Source organism: Apteryx rowi, unplaced genomic scaffold (assembly GCF_003343035.1).
Source record: "Apteryx rowi isolate R43461 unplaced genomic scaffold, aptRow1 scaffold_521, whole genome shotgun sequence".
Classification (NCBI taxonomy): domain Eukaryota; kingdom Metazoa; phylum Chordata; class Aves; order Apterygiformes; family Apterygidae; genus Apteryx; species Apteryx rowi.
In genome coordinates this window covers 360,877-379,901 of record NW_020450785.1, presented here as the reverse complement: position 1 = coordinate 379,901, position 19,025 = coordinate 360,877, and the positions used below count along the sequence as shown (strand labels likewise).

The following is a 19,025-nucleotide window of genomic DNA, read 5'->3' as shown; positions in this document are numbered from 1 at the left end:
TTTGATTCTACCCTAAACAGCATATGACAAAAATGAATGAGACTTGCAACATATTTTAACAAAGTATAGGAACCAAGGATGAAGATCTTCATGAGTGCATTTGGTGTGTATTTTAGCTTAACAAAATTTCACAGTAGAAGTGCATTTTTTTTTCATTCAGAATATATTATACATCTACATCACCACCAAAAACACAAAGTGAGAGTTCAGATTCCACTGGCATTTTTCAGGCAACATAATTCATGCTGTCAAGAAAGGATACAAAGTGAAGATACTACAGTTGTTTGCTGTTGTTTCAGAAATTTCTCACAATTCATTAACACTAAGGACAGCTCATTTTCAGCATGTTCTTTTAGCAAGTTTAAGTACTTTCCATATCTAACACAAAAAAATAAAAAAAGATTGTTTAAAGGTTTAATATATTTTTCAAAATTCCTAAAAAGCAGAAATTCATCTTTAATAGGCCTGTGACAGTCAAGCAGTCACAGCACTGTTCTTATAAATTTATGCATATATTACAGCATATTATTTGTTAATAGTTTACTGGTAACTCTTATTTTTTTTTATTTAGGAGGAACACTCACCGAACATTTGCTACTCCGTTTTACAATTTCCCCACCTTAAAAGTTTTTCCAGTTAAATTTCTCCAATTAAAAGTTTTAGAGATTGAGGGGGATGTAAGGCTGGGCTGAGTAGCCATACGTGATTCATTTTCTTCATGCACACTATTTAGAATCTAAAGGGTTTTTTTTTTTTAAGTGTAATTAATATTTGAATTCTGGTGCTAGTAATGTTAAAGATAACAATCTGTGGAACTACAGACACATTAACTTTTCCTTCATCATGGCTCTGCAAATTACCAGCCAGATAAAATGTGTAAATGGCATATAACTAAGCTTAGCTAAACAGAGTCATTAAGAGAAGTAATGTGAGGAGAAAAAGACATGTAACTCAGGATAATGTAATTTTAGCAGTAAATCTTACTAACAAGTTGCAATTAGCTCTTGCTACAATAATAACCTATATAATTTGTAAAGATATTTTAATTATGTACTAATACCTTTTTCATTTTGAGACTCAGAATTCATTTTCTCAAAGATGATCTTTAGGTTTAAATGGTATAAAGCACTGAGTTGATGGATTAAAAATCATTAGAGTAATTCCAAGAAAATCAAACAAATTCTAGAAATACACTAGGGAAGTATTTTAATACTGTCTACCTGACTGTCATTTCAACACCAAGCTGCTGCACAGATGAAAGGCTTTCATTCTTCACATTTGCATCAGTAGCTAAAACAAAGGAAAAAAAAATTAAAAAGCATTATTATAAATACTTTAACTGAAAACTAATATGAAGTTTTTTAAATTTATATATTAATACCAATTCTGAAGAACTGTTTTATATTTAAAATGAGTTTAGTGGTGTTTGCAAAGGATGCATCAATAACTTTTTTACATATAACTGCATCCCTCTTTTTTTCTTTTTTTTTTTAAATAAAAACACTTCCTTTTTAAGAAAATGTTCACTTTTTATATGGTTATCTGTAGCTTTACAACACGTCGAGAACAACCAACAACTCTTTCAGATCCATTTTTTTATATAAGTTAATCCCTGCCGGCACAGAATTCAGATAAAACAGTATTTTCTGATCTACTTTCTTCCATTCCAGTGGCCTTAAAATCTCCAAGTGGTAAAGTCAACCTTGTTAACAAAAGTTCTGTTCTGTTATGAATCTCACAGAATCCATTATAAACGCTGAATTAAAAAAAAAAAAAATCCTACATGTACTTCTGTGTATTGTTCTGTCAGACAGTAGTACATATCCCATTTTGTGCCCTTATTGAATATAAAAACTCTAAGCTAGACAAATTAAAAAATCCTGAATTAAAGCAACCTTTCTGTGTAATATTTTCTCAAAATTATACATTCTAAATGCAAAAGACAAGGCATTCTCTCTCCCTTGTGTACATGTCTCATCAATGATAACTGTATCTCAGAAAAAAATTACAACCCAGTAAAGTGTTATGAGTTACAAAGCTGAGTGCTTAAAAACTTGACTTTATTTATTTTTTTCAGACAAAGTGCTAATAAAAAAATCAAACCAAAGTGCTAATAAAAATCCAAAATCAAAGTTAATTTTTTAAAAAAATTCTAAAAACTGACATACTTCGTTAAAAATGAAAATAATATATATGGCAGCAGAAATCAAAATACATTCATGCAAGTGGTTAATGTAAAAATAATACTTAGAGGAAGCAAATCACACATTAACTTGATATGTATTTTTTTCTATATCCTTCTCAGATAAAGAAATCAAACTGAAGGATTCCCTAGCTATGCATTCAGGTAAACACTCTATGCTACTGGCAAGCAAACAACAGAGACTAATGCATTAAAATAAAATGTTTACTAGTTAAGGGAAGAAATGCCTCTGGTCAAGAGAAAAAGTTCAAGAAAAAAAAAAAAAGTGCCCTGCTCAGATCACATGAAGTACATTGAAATTTTCTTGAAGAAAACAATACAGCAAAATTACACTTAACATTGAAGCAATAAAATTCAGCAGCGGGAACAGAGAAGAAAGAAAAACTCTTCTGTATTGTGACCTTAATAAAATACAGTGATCTAAGTGTTAGGGATATGAGAAACTGACCTTGTCCTTTTGAGAAATAAYTATTATAGTAAGAGAAAGCAACTATTCTTTGAGTAAGACTAAGTTATTCAGTAACTTGATAGGATCAAAATAGCAATCCCGTATCAAGGACTTTTTTCTTCCTCAAGGACAGAAGGTCAAATACATTACGCATAGAATACCAGAGACAAAATCTATGAGGAAATTTTTTTAAAATCACAGGGCATTTCAGTTAAAACACCACCACCACAGAGTTGAATGGAACAGTTCATATTTTTTTCAGGTACTGTTCCACGCTGTCTGTTTACTCATGCAGCAATTATAATACTAACTTGCAATCAATTTGTTTCCAGGTTCTTATTTGCAATTGCGAAGGCCAGACACATACCATATCCTAGACCATATGACGGATGACAAACCAGGGGCAGTTCAAATGACTAGTGGTTAATTCAGTCCCCTCAACACCATATTTAATGGCAGGAGAAAGGGAAACAGCACAACAATCTCTAAACCAGAAGGAATCCCGGCCTCCGTTTCGAGGTGATCCTCCCGTGGCTGGTGAGGTTGGAGCTGGTAGCAGAGCCCGACAGCAGTGTCCTGAGGAACAGCCACAGCACAACCCCTGATCTGGGCCACTGCTTTCATTTTGCAACAGCTTATAGCAAGTACTGAATGCTTATTTTCTATTAACATTAAAAGAACACAACTGATTTCATCGATTTTCACTGCCTTTTCTTCTCTGTTGTAATAATGTCTTAGTTGATGTAAAGGGTCTTCCCCTTATCAGTTTTCCCTTTGATATTTTCTTCTGTATTGTGAAAGAAGATAAAATTAACATGAAGTTTGGGCTGAATAACAATGCGATATTATATAGCACCTCCTCAAGGCAAAACCTCTTGTGCAACAGCATATTTGATATAATCATAGCTCCGTACACCAGGCAGCTGAGTTACTGCCAATCCACAGTTCGCAATGGGAACGTACAAATTGTAGTCCTTTGTCCTGTGTCAAGTCTCAATTTACCATTTTGTTTTCCAATTAATAGACTGGGAATCGTAGGCTTTAGAAAACTATAAAGTCATTTAGAATACACAAAGGACTACTTCTCACCGATTAAAAAATTGGACTTAGAAACCTTAAGTGCTCCTTTAAGCTTAGAAAATTATTAAGTGGGACACTGAAATAGTGCAGATTACAATCCACGAATAAAAAGTGGACTAGTAAGCTTGCAGGAATACGTTGAATGCACTACTGTAAGGACGCCCACAATACCTCTGATTTAATACACTGAGTTCAGTTTTCTGCAAAACTCATCTGACATATTTATCAATAATCCTGATATAACTACTGCCTTGAAACACAATGGGTTCCAAAACAAAGGTACCGAAAGATCAATTTTCTAAATAAGAATGCCATTTATCCTCAAAGGACAAAGCACATCTCTGAACATTGAATTAGATGAGGACATGATACAGCATTGTTGTTTTTATTAAATGGAATGAACATCATGCTTTGGCAACTTCTTTTTTATCTAATACAAAGAAAGGATTAATAAAATAAGGACTAGCTTTCCATTTACAGTTCATAGGTAACAATCTCTATGTTGAACAAATGTTTTAAAGTTCTTATTTAAAAAAAGTGAAGCATTGTAAAATGGAAGTTAGTCCAAACCAAAACTAGTGACTAGAAGGATGTCAGAATTCCACATACTTCTTTAGGAGCTCTAAAGATTTATTAAAAAAAAAAAAAAAAAAAAGAAAGTAGACTTTGCCTCTCATTCTAAAATGCATAAAATAACACAGCAGTAGGGGTGGACCATTTTTAAATACAAATGAAACATTTAATTTAGCCATACAATCACACTTTTCACTAGCAACCTACCAAGCACCCTTCAGATAAGACAATCATAAGAAATATTGGTATGCCTCTCTCAATACTTTTAAAAACATCCACTATTTAATACAATCTTGGTCATTCAAAATAGAAAATGCTTGCTTTGAAACACCTTTAAGAGCCAAAGACTGCCAACTATTAATTGCTGGTGATAACCTTAAACAGAAAAAAAAATGAACACAGTAAGTTAAAACTGTAAAACATTATAATTTTCTTTAGTACTTTATTTATTACAACCTGGATAACAACTTCTTGTTTCCAACACTTGTCTTATTCTTTCACTGCAAATTCCTTTCCCCGGTTTTCAAACCTTCTCAAAACATGGGCAATTCTGATTTCTTTGTCTTATTTTCTAAGTGATTGCAATTTCTTTCTCATTTCTACAATGATTGGTATTCCCCCATCAGTCTTTTCCCTAAGATTTTCTTCAACTTATCACAGAATCACAGAATGGTTTGAGGTTGGCAGGGACCTCTGGAGATCGGCTAAGTCCAAACCCCCTGCTCGAGCAGGGTCACCTAGAGCACGTTGCGCAGGATCATGTCCAGATGGCTTTTGAATATCTCCAAGGAAGGAGACTCTGCAGCCTCTTMGGACAACCTCTTCCAATGCTCTGTCAACCCCACAGTAAAGATATTTTTCCTCATGTTCAGATGGAGCTTCCTGTGTTTCAGTTTGTGCCCGCTGCCTCTCGTCCTGTCGCTCGGCACCACTGAAAAGAGTCTGGCCCCATCCTCTTGACACCCTCCCTTCAGATACTTGTACACATTGATAAGATCTCCTCTCAGCCTTCTCTTCTCTAGGCTGAACAGGCCCAGCTCTCTCAGCCTTTCCTCATCAGAGAGATGTTCCAGTCCCCTAAACATCTTTGCAGCCCTTCGCTGGACTTGCTCCAGTAGTGCCACATCCCTCTTGTACTGGGGAGCCCAGAACTGGACACAGTACTCCAGATGKGGCCTCACCAGGGCTGAGTAGAGGGGGAGAATCACCTCCCTCGACCTGCTGGCAACACTCTTCCTGATGCACCCCAGGATACCATTGGCCTTCTTGGCCACAAGGGCACATTGCTGGCTCATGGTCAACTTGGTGTCCACCAGCACTCCCACCTCCTTCTCCGCAGAGCTGCTTTCCATCAGGTCAGGCCACAGCCTGTACTGCTGCATGGGCTTATTCCTCCCTCGCTGAAGGACCCCGCACTTCCCTTTCATGAACTTCATGAGGGTCCTCTCCGCCCAGCTCTCCAGCCTGTACAGGTCCCTCTGAATGGCAGCACAGCCCTCTGGTGGATCAGCCACTCCTCCCAGTTTTGGATCATCGGCAAACTTGCTGAGGGTGCATTCTGTCCCTTCATCCAGGCCGCTGATGAAGAAGTTGAACAAGACTGGACCCAGTACTGACCCCTGGGGAACACTGCTAGCTACAGGCCTCCAACTAGACTCTGCGCCGCTGATCACAGCCCTCTGAACTCTGCCATTCAGCCAGTTCTCAGTCCACCTCACTGTCTGCTCATGTAGCCTGTACTTCATCAGCTTGAGGATGTTATGCGAGACAGTGCCAAAAGCCTTGCTGAAGTCAAGGCAGACAACATCCACTGCTCTCCCCTCATCCACCCAGCTAGTCACCCCATCACAGAAGGCTATCAGATTGGTTAAGCATGACTTCCCCTTGGTGAATCCATGCTGACTTACTCCTGAGCACCTTCTTGTCCTTCACGTGCATGGAGATGGCATCCAGGAGGAGCTGCTCCATCACCTTTCCAGGGATGGAGGTGAGGCTGACTGGCCTGTAGTTCCCTGGAGTCGCCTTCTTGCCCTCTTTGAAGACTGGAGTGACATTAGCTTTCTTCCAGTCCTCAGGCACCTCTCCTGATCTCCATGTCCTTTCAAAGATGAGCGAGAGTGGCCTAGCAGTGATGTCCGCCAGCTCCCTCAGCACTCGTGGGTGCATTCCATCAGGGCCCATGGACTTGTGGATGTCAAGTTTGCCTAAATGATCTCTAATCTGATCCTCCTCCACCAAGGGAAAGTCTTCCTTTCTCCAGACTTTCTCCCTGCTCTCCAGGGACTGGGATTCCTGAGGGCTGGTCTTATCAGTAAAGACTGAAGCAAAGAAGGCATTCAGTATCTCTGCCATCTCTGTATCCTTTGTCACAAGAGCCCCTGTCCCATTCAGTAGTGGGCCCACATTCTCCCTAGTCTTCCTTTTGTTACTGAGGTATTTAAAGGAGCCCTTCTTGCCATCCTTGACATCCCTTGCCAGATTAAGCTCCAGGTGGGCCTTGGCCTTCCTAGTCACATCCCTGCAAACTCTGACAATGTTCCTATATTCCTCTCAAAATTTACCTCTAAATCAAACTCAATGTTCCAAATGGAGCCAAAAAGAGCTAGAATTAGGAGTCCTTTTGCTTGAGTGGGGGGAACAGTAGGGGTAGGCAGTAGACACCTAAAACAAGGGCAAAAAGGCAAAGAGGTCTTATTCAGCAACTTACTCTCTGTGGTTCAGTTAGTCTAAATCAGGGATTCCTAGGTAGGTAAGGAACGCTTTACTGCTATTGCCTATCCAGTCTTCATAAATAAGTAATTCTATGCATCCTGGACAGTTCTGTGAGTTCTTTAGTTTTCCAGCTGCAAATCAGGGGACCCCTGGGAGAAGCGGGAATTAAATTCCGCTTACAAATTCTTTTCCTTTGTTTTGTTTTTGGATGCAGAACAATATCCAGGGATGGAAAGGAATCTGAAGGTTTTCAGCTTTTATCAATAGGAAACAAAGGACCAATTGAGTACTGCGGTCCCTCTGTTCCAGGTCTTCCTGTGAAAACCCTCAGGGATGGTAAATGTCAAAAGGGATTAGGAGAAAGTGGAAGATGAAGAATGGAAGACAAGGGAACAATCTTTAAAGCAATCTCAGGATTTTCTTGCTTTCCCATCTTCAAGGTCATGGGATTAGACTGATCATTTGTACTAACCCTGATTATGCCTATTTCAAGTGTTTCAGTGGGCAGTACTTCTCAAAAAGTTTTGGAACATTCAGGAGCACCAAAAGGAACATCCCACAAGGCATGATATGCAAAAGAAATTAAATAGTATTATTAAATAGTATTATTAAACTCAATCAACAGCTACAGATGCCTCAGAGTAAGTTATTTAAGTAGCAAACACAAGCCAATAGTATTCTTCCTGTTTAGCCCAGGCTCTAATACATCAACTTATTTTACTTTACAATTCATCTGAAAGATTGTTTTCTTATCCATTTTCCCTCCTACCTTGAAGGAGCTTTTATATGGTTAAGTCAGCGGAAGGACAACATTGTATTCATATGGAAATAACTGGATGCAGAGCTCAAATAGTTCTGAAATTAAAGGCTGATTTCCAAATGTCATTGTATGTTTCCTAAAACATCCACAGTCTTTAGATAATAGCTTATTTCCCCGTTTAACTGCTCTTACCTCAAAGAAACTATTGGCTTCACTTTCATACTAAGTGGAAAAAATGACTAAAGCTGTTGCTCACATTATTATTTTCCTACTTCTTCTTGGTGTCCAGGCCAAATATTTCTATGGCTGTATAAATAATCTTTGCACAAATGTTAACATTTTAACTTTAATTATGGTAAAAAAGATTTCTTCGTATGGATGGAAATTACTTTCAATTCAAAGGAACCATGTAAATAATAATACAACAGTAGTTTGTGAAAATCCAATGATAGTCTGAGGTACCTACATTAATTGTTGCAGGTGCTTCAAAAATCTTTACAGTATGTGATTATTTTTCCTCTCACATCTTTAACCACAGGCTTTGCCCATATAAACTGAAATTATGAAACTGAAAATTTAATCATCTTTTCATGTAACTAAAAGACAGCTTTTTTTTACTTACAGCTTTTATTCTTCAAGAGGTGTCTAAACATTGATACTGTAGGTAGGCAGGTGCCCAAGCTGCTAGCATAAGCCTTTATGTTTCCTCAATACCTATCCTCTCTCCTTCTGATGTCCTTATAAAGGGTTTCTATTCTAAAATATTATTTGGAGYTGGGGCAGAGCAGAAGTCATACATTTCCTACTATCTTCTCTTCTGCCATTTTACTATTGTTCTTTGATGGTGGCATCTCCTCCACCAAGCCCCTCATCTAGACCACTTTCAACAGGCTGAATTTCATATTCATTGCTTGGATTATCTTTAAAAAAAATCCCCTTTCAAAAAAAACCATATTCTTATTGTTGGAATTAAACTGTGAATGAAGAGAGGCAATGAATACAAGATCCAAGAATATCTGCTGGAGAAGGCTGTTCACTACTCAGGTAATCTCAAGTGCAATTCCATCTTGACTATTAAAAGCATCTGTTATGGCATCGGAGAGATTTCTTGTGCTAACAGTAAAAGATCAGAATATTCACACCTAGAACTTCCTCTCTGAGCAGCAGTCATCACAAATATTCAAACTGTCTTTGGAAGCAACATCCCTAAGAAAGAATCACATTTTTGGTCCAATTACTTTTTTTTTTTTAATTAAAAATACAGACTGGCAACAGGAAAAATGCTTTTTGTTAGTAGTATCTTTAAAGTGGGTACCCGTCTTTAAAGAGATACACTCATCAAATGTTGCAGGAGGAAGGGAAGAATGCCCTTCCTTCTCCTTCAGAGCACTAGATTTGGGGTGTAGTCCTGCATTTCTCATCTATTACTCCCTCTGAGAAGCACTATACTGACAGCTTCCCATTTAAGAACTTCACACTACTAGTGCACAATGTCTATTTTAATATTACAGCAAATTTAAGTTCCTTGCCATTCTATTGTCTATTGCAGCTAGGCATCAATGATTTGGCTTTTAATGATTATGGTTTATTTTTAAGAAAAAAGAAAAATAAAAGCACACTGGAAAGTATTAATTGCGGGAAAGGGGATAGACAGAGTTCATTAACATTTAGTGTCCATATTATATGTGTTTTTACTCTCATCTGAATCCACAACAGAGTAATATCATTGCTGCTAGCAGAAAGTAAACTTCAAGTAGGATTTGTGTTACTGTTTATAATTAAACATTACAACTGCATAGTGGCTTATCAGTCATTTTTCCTTCTTTCTTATCTTGCAAATGATAACAACCCAAACTAATTTGATTTTTCCATATTTGCAAATCTTATAATAGACTGAAATCCTGAGGGATTCCACAGCAGACAGATGACTGTGTTATTTTAATTACAACTACCTACAGGTTTAGAAAGCTGTCATATTTTAAGATAATCAATTTCTCATTTCAAGAAACATGATAAACACTGAATATCTATGCTGAAGTATCTATACTGACTGAATCTACTTTCATGAAAATTGTGGCTTCTCTTCATTAAAATTAAACAGCTGTTAGAAACTGTTGTTCAGTCCCTCAGATCCCAAATTTATTCAAGAGAGAGAATGGTAAACACATGGACTTGTCAAGTGTATGTTTGGCTTACTAGGATCTGGGACTAGGAGACACATCTAGAATATGGCTTACCTTCTAACAACTCCTTAGCTACTACCTAAACCAGCAAGATATCTCTACTGTAACAGCAGTTTCAGGAGTTAGCTTAGGTAACACTTATAACGGAAAGATGCCGTGAAATAACATGGTATTCAAGAATTAATTGTGGTGCTTGGAGAAATTCCCATCTTTAGAAACCCTGGAAAAAATCCYGAGAAATATATATAAATCTAGCCAATCACTGAGAGAATGGGAAATCTAATTTTAGAGAAAAAAAGTCTCATAAATATTTGAGCATATTTTGTTCATCCCTTCTGTACAAACACAGGAATCATGAGTACAGACTTTGGGTCTCAAAATATATTTCCTATTTTTATATCAATGCCACACTGCATGTTTTATGATGTAAAAAAGAACCCACAATGAGTGTAATTCAGCTATACAACTGACTCTTACAGTCAAGCCCTTTAAATCTTTCAGAGTGGAGTACAATCACAGAATCAATTCTACAGCCAGATTTTTGTTTCATTTAATGTTAATCAGCATGACTTCATTGGTCTAAACTAGTCTTCATGGACAATACTCATTTTGATACCTGCCTGAAAAATGTGCCAAGAAATTTTAATTACTATTTTCCTATAAAACTTGAAATAGAACCAAGTTGAAACATATTCTGGTTGATTGAAAAACATTATTTCATGGACTGGAGAACTCTTCTCCAAAAGAATCTCTGACAATGGTGTTGCTGACAGGGAAAGAAAACATGAAAGGAACACCTGCCCCTTACCTGCATTTCACATCAGTGTTTTGACCATCAGACTATTGGTTATCTTAGATAAGGCCTCTCACAGAATCACAGAATTGGTCGAGGTTGGAAGGGACCTCTGGAGATCGTCTAGTCCAACCCCCCTACTCAAGCAGGGTCACCTACAGCACATTGCACAGGACCCTGTCCAGATGGCTTTTGAATATCTCCAAGGAAGGAGACTCCACAACCTCTCCAGGCAACCTTTTCCAGTGCTCTGGCATCCCCACAGTAAAGATGTTTTTCCTCATGTTCAGATGGAGCTTCCTTCAGTTTGTGCCTGCTGCCTCTCGTCCTGCCACTGGGCACCACTGAAAAGAGTTTGGCCCCATCCTCTTGACACTCTCCCTTTAGATATTTGTATCCATTGATAAGATCCCCTCTCAGTCTTCTCCAGGCTGAAGAGTCCCAGTTCTCTCAGCCTTTCCTCATATGACAGATGCTCCAGTCCCTTCATCATCTTCACAGCCCTCCACTGGACTTGCTCCAGTAGCTTCACATCTCTCTTGTATTGGGGAACCCAGAATTGGACACAGTACTCCAGATGTAGCCTCACGAGGCCTCACCTCTGAGTAGAGGGGGAGGATTACCTCCCTCAACCTGCTGGCAACACTCTTCCTAACACACCCCAGGATACCATTGGCCTTCTTGGCCACAAGGTCACATTGCTGGCTCAAGGTTAACTTGTTGTCCACCAGCACTCCCAGATCCTTCTCTGCAGAGCTCTCACTCTTGCATTTCCAAACTTGTCTTCATTAAAACACATGGAACCTCAAAAGCATTTGTAAATGAAAATCATTCATCAGCCATATCGATTCTTTGGGACTTTCAGTTCCAAAAAATGAATTTAATGTATGTGATTGTCATAGGACTTCCAAACCTTGTATTTCTTCAAGACTAACAATATATTTTAGATGAATCTTGACTTCTCACTCTTTCTGTCTCTTTATCTGGGAAGAATAATAATTCCCTTTGATTAGAAAAAATGAGAAAAACTTGAACTTCCCTCCTGAACAGATACAAACAAATTTTTTTCTAGTCAACAGTAAACACACCAAAAAAGGCAGTTTCAGTCATCCAGGAACTAAATGCAAATTCAAGTCAAAACTACAGTGTGCAGTGGTTGTCGCCACCCCCATCATATGGTTCATGGTGAAATCACAGATCAATGAAGTAGAAGACCTGGGTTCAACCTTCCTGCACTTGTTTTAAATCCTATCTTGGAAACAGGTTGAGGAGAATGGATTGGAACTAAGGTTCTCCACTTCTAAATGAACAGAGTATGGAGAACTCCCTCCCTTTATTAAAGCTCTTTCACAATGGAGGAAGCACTTAGCCATTAAGGTTAGGTAAGGGCAAGATGCTCTAGTCTGCTGGACAATATATCCACTTGGAGGTTGGACATTAGTTGTCAGCTCCTTCTCCAGTTAGTTTTTGCCTTATTCTACAAGGCAGAAGAACTCTAATGAGAAAGACTAAGATAACCTTGAAAAGCTAGGTCTGTTGGGTTCTCCAAGGAAATGGGAGATGTGCATCCCCCAAGACAGAAAAGGAAACTGAACCTGGGCCTTCCATATTACTGGAGAGTGGGTGATACCTTGAGCTATGACCTAAAGGAATGCATAGAGGGGAGAAAGAGGGGCACTTTAGGTGTCAGCCAATGTCATGAAGACATTATGAGGGCTTTCAAAGGAATCATCTGAGTCATTACTTGAATTGAGAAACGTCAGAAATATATAAATACCAAGTTTTATGAGGCGATGAAAAGATTTTTGTTGCTTGTTGTGGTTCTTGAGAAGTTGAAATCTAAATGACMAACTGATACAGGTCACAAAAGAACTCTTAATGTGTATGGTTTAGAAGAATGTTGGGATTCAATTTTACAAGAACCGATCTTTTGAGTAGAAAGTACATAGCGGCAGAAGAACTGGCACTTCAGCAACTCTATAAGCAAAGGCAGAGATTCTCAAGTAAAATTAAGAGCATTCCATTAGCAAGCTCTCAGCAGGTAGATGGCTGAAGGCAAGGCAACTACATAAAAGAAAAGAGTCCTCTAAATTACTGAAGGGATTTTATGCTTTGAAACTTCAAAGGCAAGTCTGAAGTCCCCAAGGGCACTGTATTTGCATTCTATGGATGTGCCAATAAAATAACAGTATAAATGCCAGGCTCTCCCCAAAGCGGGTTTGATTCTCCAGCAYTAGTGGGAGAACAAGTACTCTAAATGACTGAACCGCAACCTTGGAGAATAGTCCTGGGCAGATAGTAAGGAACAAAACTACATTTTTGGGTAGATATTAAAAATGCATCTAAATCTTCCCATTTGGTAAGATTTTTCAAATATTAAAGTTTATTACTTTACACTCAGAATAAATTAACTTTATCATTCATTTATTTCTTGACTGTAAGCAGGACCTCTGTGAGAAACTTGCACTCATTACTCTGGTCCTTCAACTAATGCATTATTTTTAATACATATCCAATATAACTGGCATACTTTTGGGGTGATCATAGATCACCCCATCCCCACTTTCAATAGATAAGCTGGATTGCTGACACCATCTTAAAAATTTATGCCATCAGCTATGCAGATCATTCTATAATAGGTATCAACAAATACCTTAAATCATACCCCCACCTATATTGCCATCTCCGTCTCTTCACTGCCCATACAGAAATATGAAAACACATCACTAAACTATCTGTACTATTTCCTCAAGTACATCATTCTTCCTCCAAAACAAAGTATTTCCCATCAGTTAAGTAATGAATCTCTGAGCTGGTAGAGAACATTTTCAACAACCCAAAAAATTTTACAGATACATTTAAAAGAAAAGTAATTGAAATATGAAGAGGCTGCAAAGTAATGAATTATTAGGAAACTGACCTTTATAGTCTTCTGTGCTGAAATAACAATCCAAGGGGCTTTCAGAAAGATGTGACACGAACTTTTCAATTAATTCTGCCAAAACTACAAAAAGCAAAAACCCATTAAAACATTAGAGGCAATGAACAAAACGTAAAACTACATTACCTTACAAGATGACAGTATGCAAGTAAATAAAGCTATCTGAATAGCTGCATGTTTATTCATGTTTTTATGGGGGAACAATTCAAAGCATGCATTGTGCTTTTGCATTCCTAACATCATTCCTAACTTAAATTAAATTTTAATAGCTTTACTGAGAATATGTTCAGTGTAAGCTGAAAGGGAATCACATATTATCTTTATATCCTCCAAGGATTATTTCAGAATTTGTTACACAGTATCAATATAAAATGAAAATTAACTATAATTAAGCTACAATATCTTATCCCATTTGTCCGTGTGTGTGTGTAGACAGGAAAGCAAAAAACCTCTATACCAATAAAAGTTAATGAACTTTTAAGAGCTGTTTCCAATAAACAATATAAAATTGCCTATGCCATCACAAGATAAAAATTACACACTTAATTTTAAGCGATAGGAGAATTTCCTTTGGGAATGTCTGTGTTTAATGATGACCATAAAGTTCTTGCTTGATTCTTGCCAAATAGAAGTTCTAAGTCTGCAGTTACTGCATAGATAAGCCAGATGCTGAAATCTGATCTCTAAATAAGAAATCATATTTATAAGAAATCATATCTCAGACCTTAACAGAATATTAACCAGGAAATTAGTGACAACTCTCAGTGAAAAATCCTTAGCAAAGACTGTTCCTAATCCTTGATTCTGTAAGCTTGATACTCTTGCAACTGAACACAGTATCTTACAGATTCAAACAAAAGGATACAAGGAAGTCTTTATAGATATTGCAAAGAGGAAGTCCATGCTGAGGTGACCCATATTAAGAATTTGGGATAGCAAAAATTAACTTTTTTTTTTATAAGTAAGTGCTATCCCAAGACAGCTGCATGATAAATTGAATTTAAAGATTAGTGGGTGCAACTTTCTTTTCACAACAGTCCAAAGCAAGGAAGTGGATATAGAGAGTAATGAGAGCAGTCACCTTTGGGATTTCCTGTCTTAAGTCTGCATGCTGTAATTTCCGTGGCAGCACCTCAGTATAACAGGACTCGAGCTGTACTGTGTCAGCCTCTGCTCGTCCATTCCTGCACATAATCTCCATGCACCCACAGGTAGTTTTGTTGTTTTTAAGCCAGATAATTTCATTAACCCATTTTAGATGGTAGCTGTACAAATGGTCATAGCAGCCACAAGCAAGACATAGCAATCTGTGGTGGAGGTGGCAATGGAAAAAAGACACCAAACTCTGAAACTAGCCTTCCTGACAGGAAAACAAACACAGGAGACTGCAGTACAAGCTATTTTGTCCATAAGGAGGAGAAAGACAGAACATCAGCTCTGCCCACAGTCTGATGCCTGTTACGCCAGAAAAATAATGAAGAAAAATCGCATAAAGACAATAATTTAGCCTTCCTCCAATCACTTTAAACTAACATATTGACATTAAATTATGACTTTTCCTGATTAGTTACCTAAAACATTTACAGGAATATGTGTTTGTCTAACTGTAGGAAGAAACTCACACAGTCATTTCAAGGTCATGAATTAGTCCAAAAAGTTTTTAAAAGCCTGAATTTTGGTGTTATTGTGTTGATGGGGGGAAGAAGTTTCACTACAACACTTGAACATAGTTTACAGTTAAAGCAGCCAACTCCAACAGTAACAAAATTAATTTTGCATTGAAAAAGACTACTTTATAAACACAAGCAGCCATCTCTTGGTAAATCAAAACAAAGAAATTATGCATATAAGTTTTGTTCTTTCACTTTCTTTATGGGCAGAAGAAACTGCTAATTAAACATAATATAACTTTTTTTAAACATTCCTCTAATAAACCAAATGGATTAGCAAAAAGTAATTTATTTTAAAGAACAAGTTTATTCATTTTGTGAGTACCAGAATAAATGATCTCTTTACAGCCTTCAAAAATTAAATCAGAACAAAACTTTTACACTTGAAAAGGTAAACTGCACTGAAGAGTTAGTTGTAGAAACCCCCTTCAAAAAATGATACCATTTTCTGTACGAGTAATGGGAAAGTTACTGTTGTTGCTGCAATATTTTAGGCACTCTATGTCTTTGAAAACATGCTGTGTCAAAAGCTTCCCCCACCACTCTCTCTTCTAAGGATGCCAAAGAAAGTTTTCCAGTGCAGATTAGCATTTTCATTAATTTTATGGAATAGCACAGATATGGACTTTTTTTTTTTTTTTCCTTGCTTACTTTCACATTCTGGAAACAACTTAACTAATATGCTTAGTGGAATTTGGTCATACAAACAACATAATAAGTATTTGTGCAAGTAAAACACAAAAAACCCCACTGAACTAGAGCTATTGATAGCAAAAAGTAGAAGTTAAGCTTAAACTTTGTAAGCAGATATATGTTTAGTGCATGACTGTTTATATTGAGATTACTGAAATATTTCATGCTGTAATAACAAACAGGAACAATATTAAAATAATAAAATACTGCATAATTCACAAAATTTAAAATCAAGTCAGAACACTGCACATTTGTTCCCTTCTTGTTGGAAGGCATCCACATGCTTGACCTAACAGTCAAATATTTCAGTTCAGTGCTTGAGTTAATGGGAGAAGTGACAGCTCAACTGCTAAGCAATTTTTTTGAAACTCAAGCACAAAATTGATTTCCACCATTTGAAAGTATTTACCTAAGTGCCTATCAGGATCTTTGAAACCTTTTAATCAAGTTTGAGAGAGGAAAAGACACATAAGAGGAGTGTATCAAAACAAATTTGGTTAATACACAAATAGAGGGTTTTCACAAGACATAGTCTCTTCCAAGAGAATGTTCATGTGAAATGACAAGTAGTTGTTCTAGATTATTTTAATTTTTGTGTTTTAATACTAAGCCAATTAGCTGCTATTTAAATACTTTCTGGAAATGTTTATGAAGATGGAAACTGGCTCAGTGATTTTCCATTCAACTGAAAAAGTATACAAACCAAATTTAGAAAAGTTCATTGTACAGTAAAATCAGGATTGCTGTAACAGCACTCATTTGAAGTCATTCACGAAGAATTAATGCACAAAAGGCAAGCAATCTAAATGGCTTTTAAACAGTATAAGAGTACTGATTAAAAAAAAAATCATGTGATTTGAACTGTTAATAAGTAGCCACCAGGAGAGGTTACCTAGTACCTACTCTGAAGGATTTAAAGCCAGAAAGGTCAAAAACTACAAGGTGCCACTAGAGAGCTGCTTTCTGTTTAGTAACAAAAGCATCAGAATTTTTTAGATTCTCTAATGTAACTAGCATTACTAGATCATATTCTATACCAACTCTCAGATGCTTCAAAGTTTAAACCAAGAAAACAAACAAACAGAAAAAAACATTTCTCAAGAGTTAACAGTAGTCTTTCATGACTTGTGTTAGAGGTTACAAATTTAAGAGTGAAAATTTTGAACAGTTGGTTTCTTTTTGTAAGAGTAGTGTCAGAAATTTTTAACTGCATCAACTTCAATTTAATAAATCTACAGAAAGCATCGTCAGCAATTCCATTCTTAATGGCAACAACATGGAGGGCCTTTTTGAATTCCCAGGATCAATGGGAGAGACTGCCATTACAGTGTATAATAATTGAAAAAGGAGCCACCTGCATTCTCTTTTAGAAGAAGAAAACAACATAATAAAAATTCTGACAGTACTTCCATTAGACATGAAAGTTGCATATCTTATATCCAACATACAAGCATCTTCTTTATCAATGGAAAACAATCCTTTCAAATTCAGCACTAATCAAATAGTGTAATCTTCACTCACACGCATGCACATTCACATGCACTTACATTGCATAAAAGATATTCCTTTGGGAGTTATTCCAAACTGGTTTGGACGACAGAAGAAAGAAATTTTGGTTTGCAATTTTTCTTCCTACATGACCTAAAAGACCTACTGTTTCATTTTAATTCTGAAACAAGCCTCCTTCAAAAATCAGGTAAAGACATAAAAAGGTAAGCATCTTTTTTGTATTATTTTAAAATCCTCTTTTGCAAATGCAATATTTTGAGTTTGGTCATACTAAAAAAGGGAGCAGATAACAGAGTCTAGATCTAATTGAGTGATCTTAGAGACAGAAGATTTGGGGAATATTTAAAAAGATGAAACTGAGCTTAGAAAACTTATGTGGTTCTTATAGAGAAAAATAGGCTCATCTGAGGACCAATTTAGAATGGAAATCTAACTCAGTTGCTCTGATTTGCCTTTTTGAAATCATAGCCCAGAGAAGTTTCTCTCACAAACTTAGAGAGCCTATGGAAGACTACTCTGCAGGCTGAAGTTAGTCAAGTCTTCCACCTAATGAGGGCTGAAGTTTAAACCATTTTCTCCTAAAAAGGGGAGAGTATGTTACGAATGTCCTAATGGCTCTAAAAATGTAATATCTCATTTTCTTTGAATCAGAAAGATCCTGTTCAGCAAAACTAAAATCCCTAATTATCAYCTTTACATTTATATACAGGCAGAGTGTTGACAACTGAGAGTCTCCTTGCTGAGACTCTGGTAGCCTAAAGGTATACCTTGATATAAGCTACATTTACAACTCCTGCTGATGAGGGAACAATTCAATTCTTCTCCTGGGTCTGCTCAACATTTATCCAATTATTACACTATCATTAAAAGTATTAGGCTACTTTGATACATGGCCAAAGTTTAATATTTTGTTACCCTGAAGAGGAACAAAACAAAACAAAGTCATACCTATTRAAAATATCCATCTTTTTGGTTCTTCATCCTGTGGGGTAAGTTCTACAGTTACTTTCAACTTTATGCAGTGACTGCTAAAGGCTGTAGAACAAAAACAATGACATTTCCTCAAAGAATCTTAGTCTTTTTCATCAGCATGTTTTGATATAGCTACTTCAGATAGTGCAGAGCTCACACAGCATTAATGGGATTCCAAAATGCTTTGTTGATCATAACCACTCTGCTTTCATTAACCATTCAACTTCCTGTTAAAAAAAAAAACAACCCAAAAAACAAAAACATCCCACTGTTTTCCAGCAACATCTCAAGTGCAATTTCAAGAGCTTCTCACTACGTTTTTCAAGGTTTTAAAAGTCATCAATACTAGCTGAGACTAAAAGAATAACTCCCTGAAAAYAAAAATTACCATAAGAAAGATATTGCCTTTTTCCTCTTTTGAGAGAGAGAATATTTTGGAGGTAAATAGATCCTAAAGAATACTGGCAATCTAAGTCCAGATTTCTCAG

General features: G+C 36.7%; 1 protein-coding gene across 1 annotated transcript in view; it reads right to left on the bottom strand.

Annotated features, from left to right (window-relative positions):
• TBC1D32 (TBC1 domain family member 32) overlaps positions 1–19,025 on the bottom strand; it is a 90,774-nt gene that overhangs the window by 11,739 nt on the left and 60,010 nt on the right. The window contains exons 27-29 of the mRNA XM_026080457.1: positions 13,673–13,756; positions 1,221–1,290; positions 263–378 (exon numbers count right to left, since the gene is read on the bottom strand). Coding sequence (XP_025936242.1) covers positions 263–378; positions 1,221–1,290; positions 13,673–13,756 — 270 coding nt within the window. The remainder of the gene's footprint in view (positions 1–262; positions 379–1,220; positions 1,291–13,672; positions 13,757–19,025) is intronic.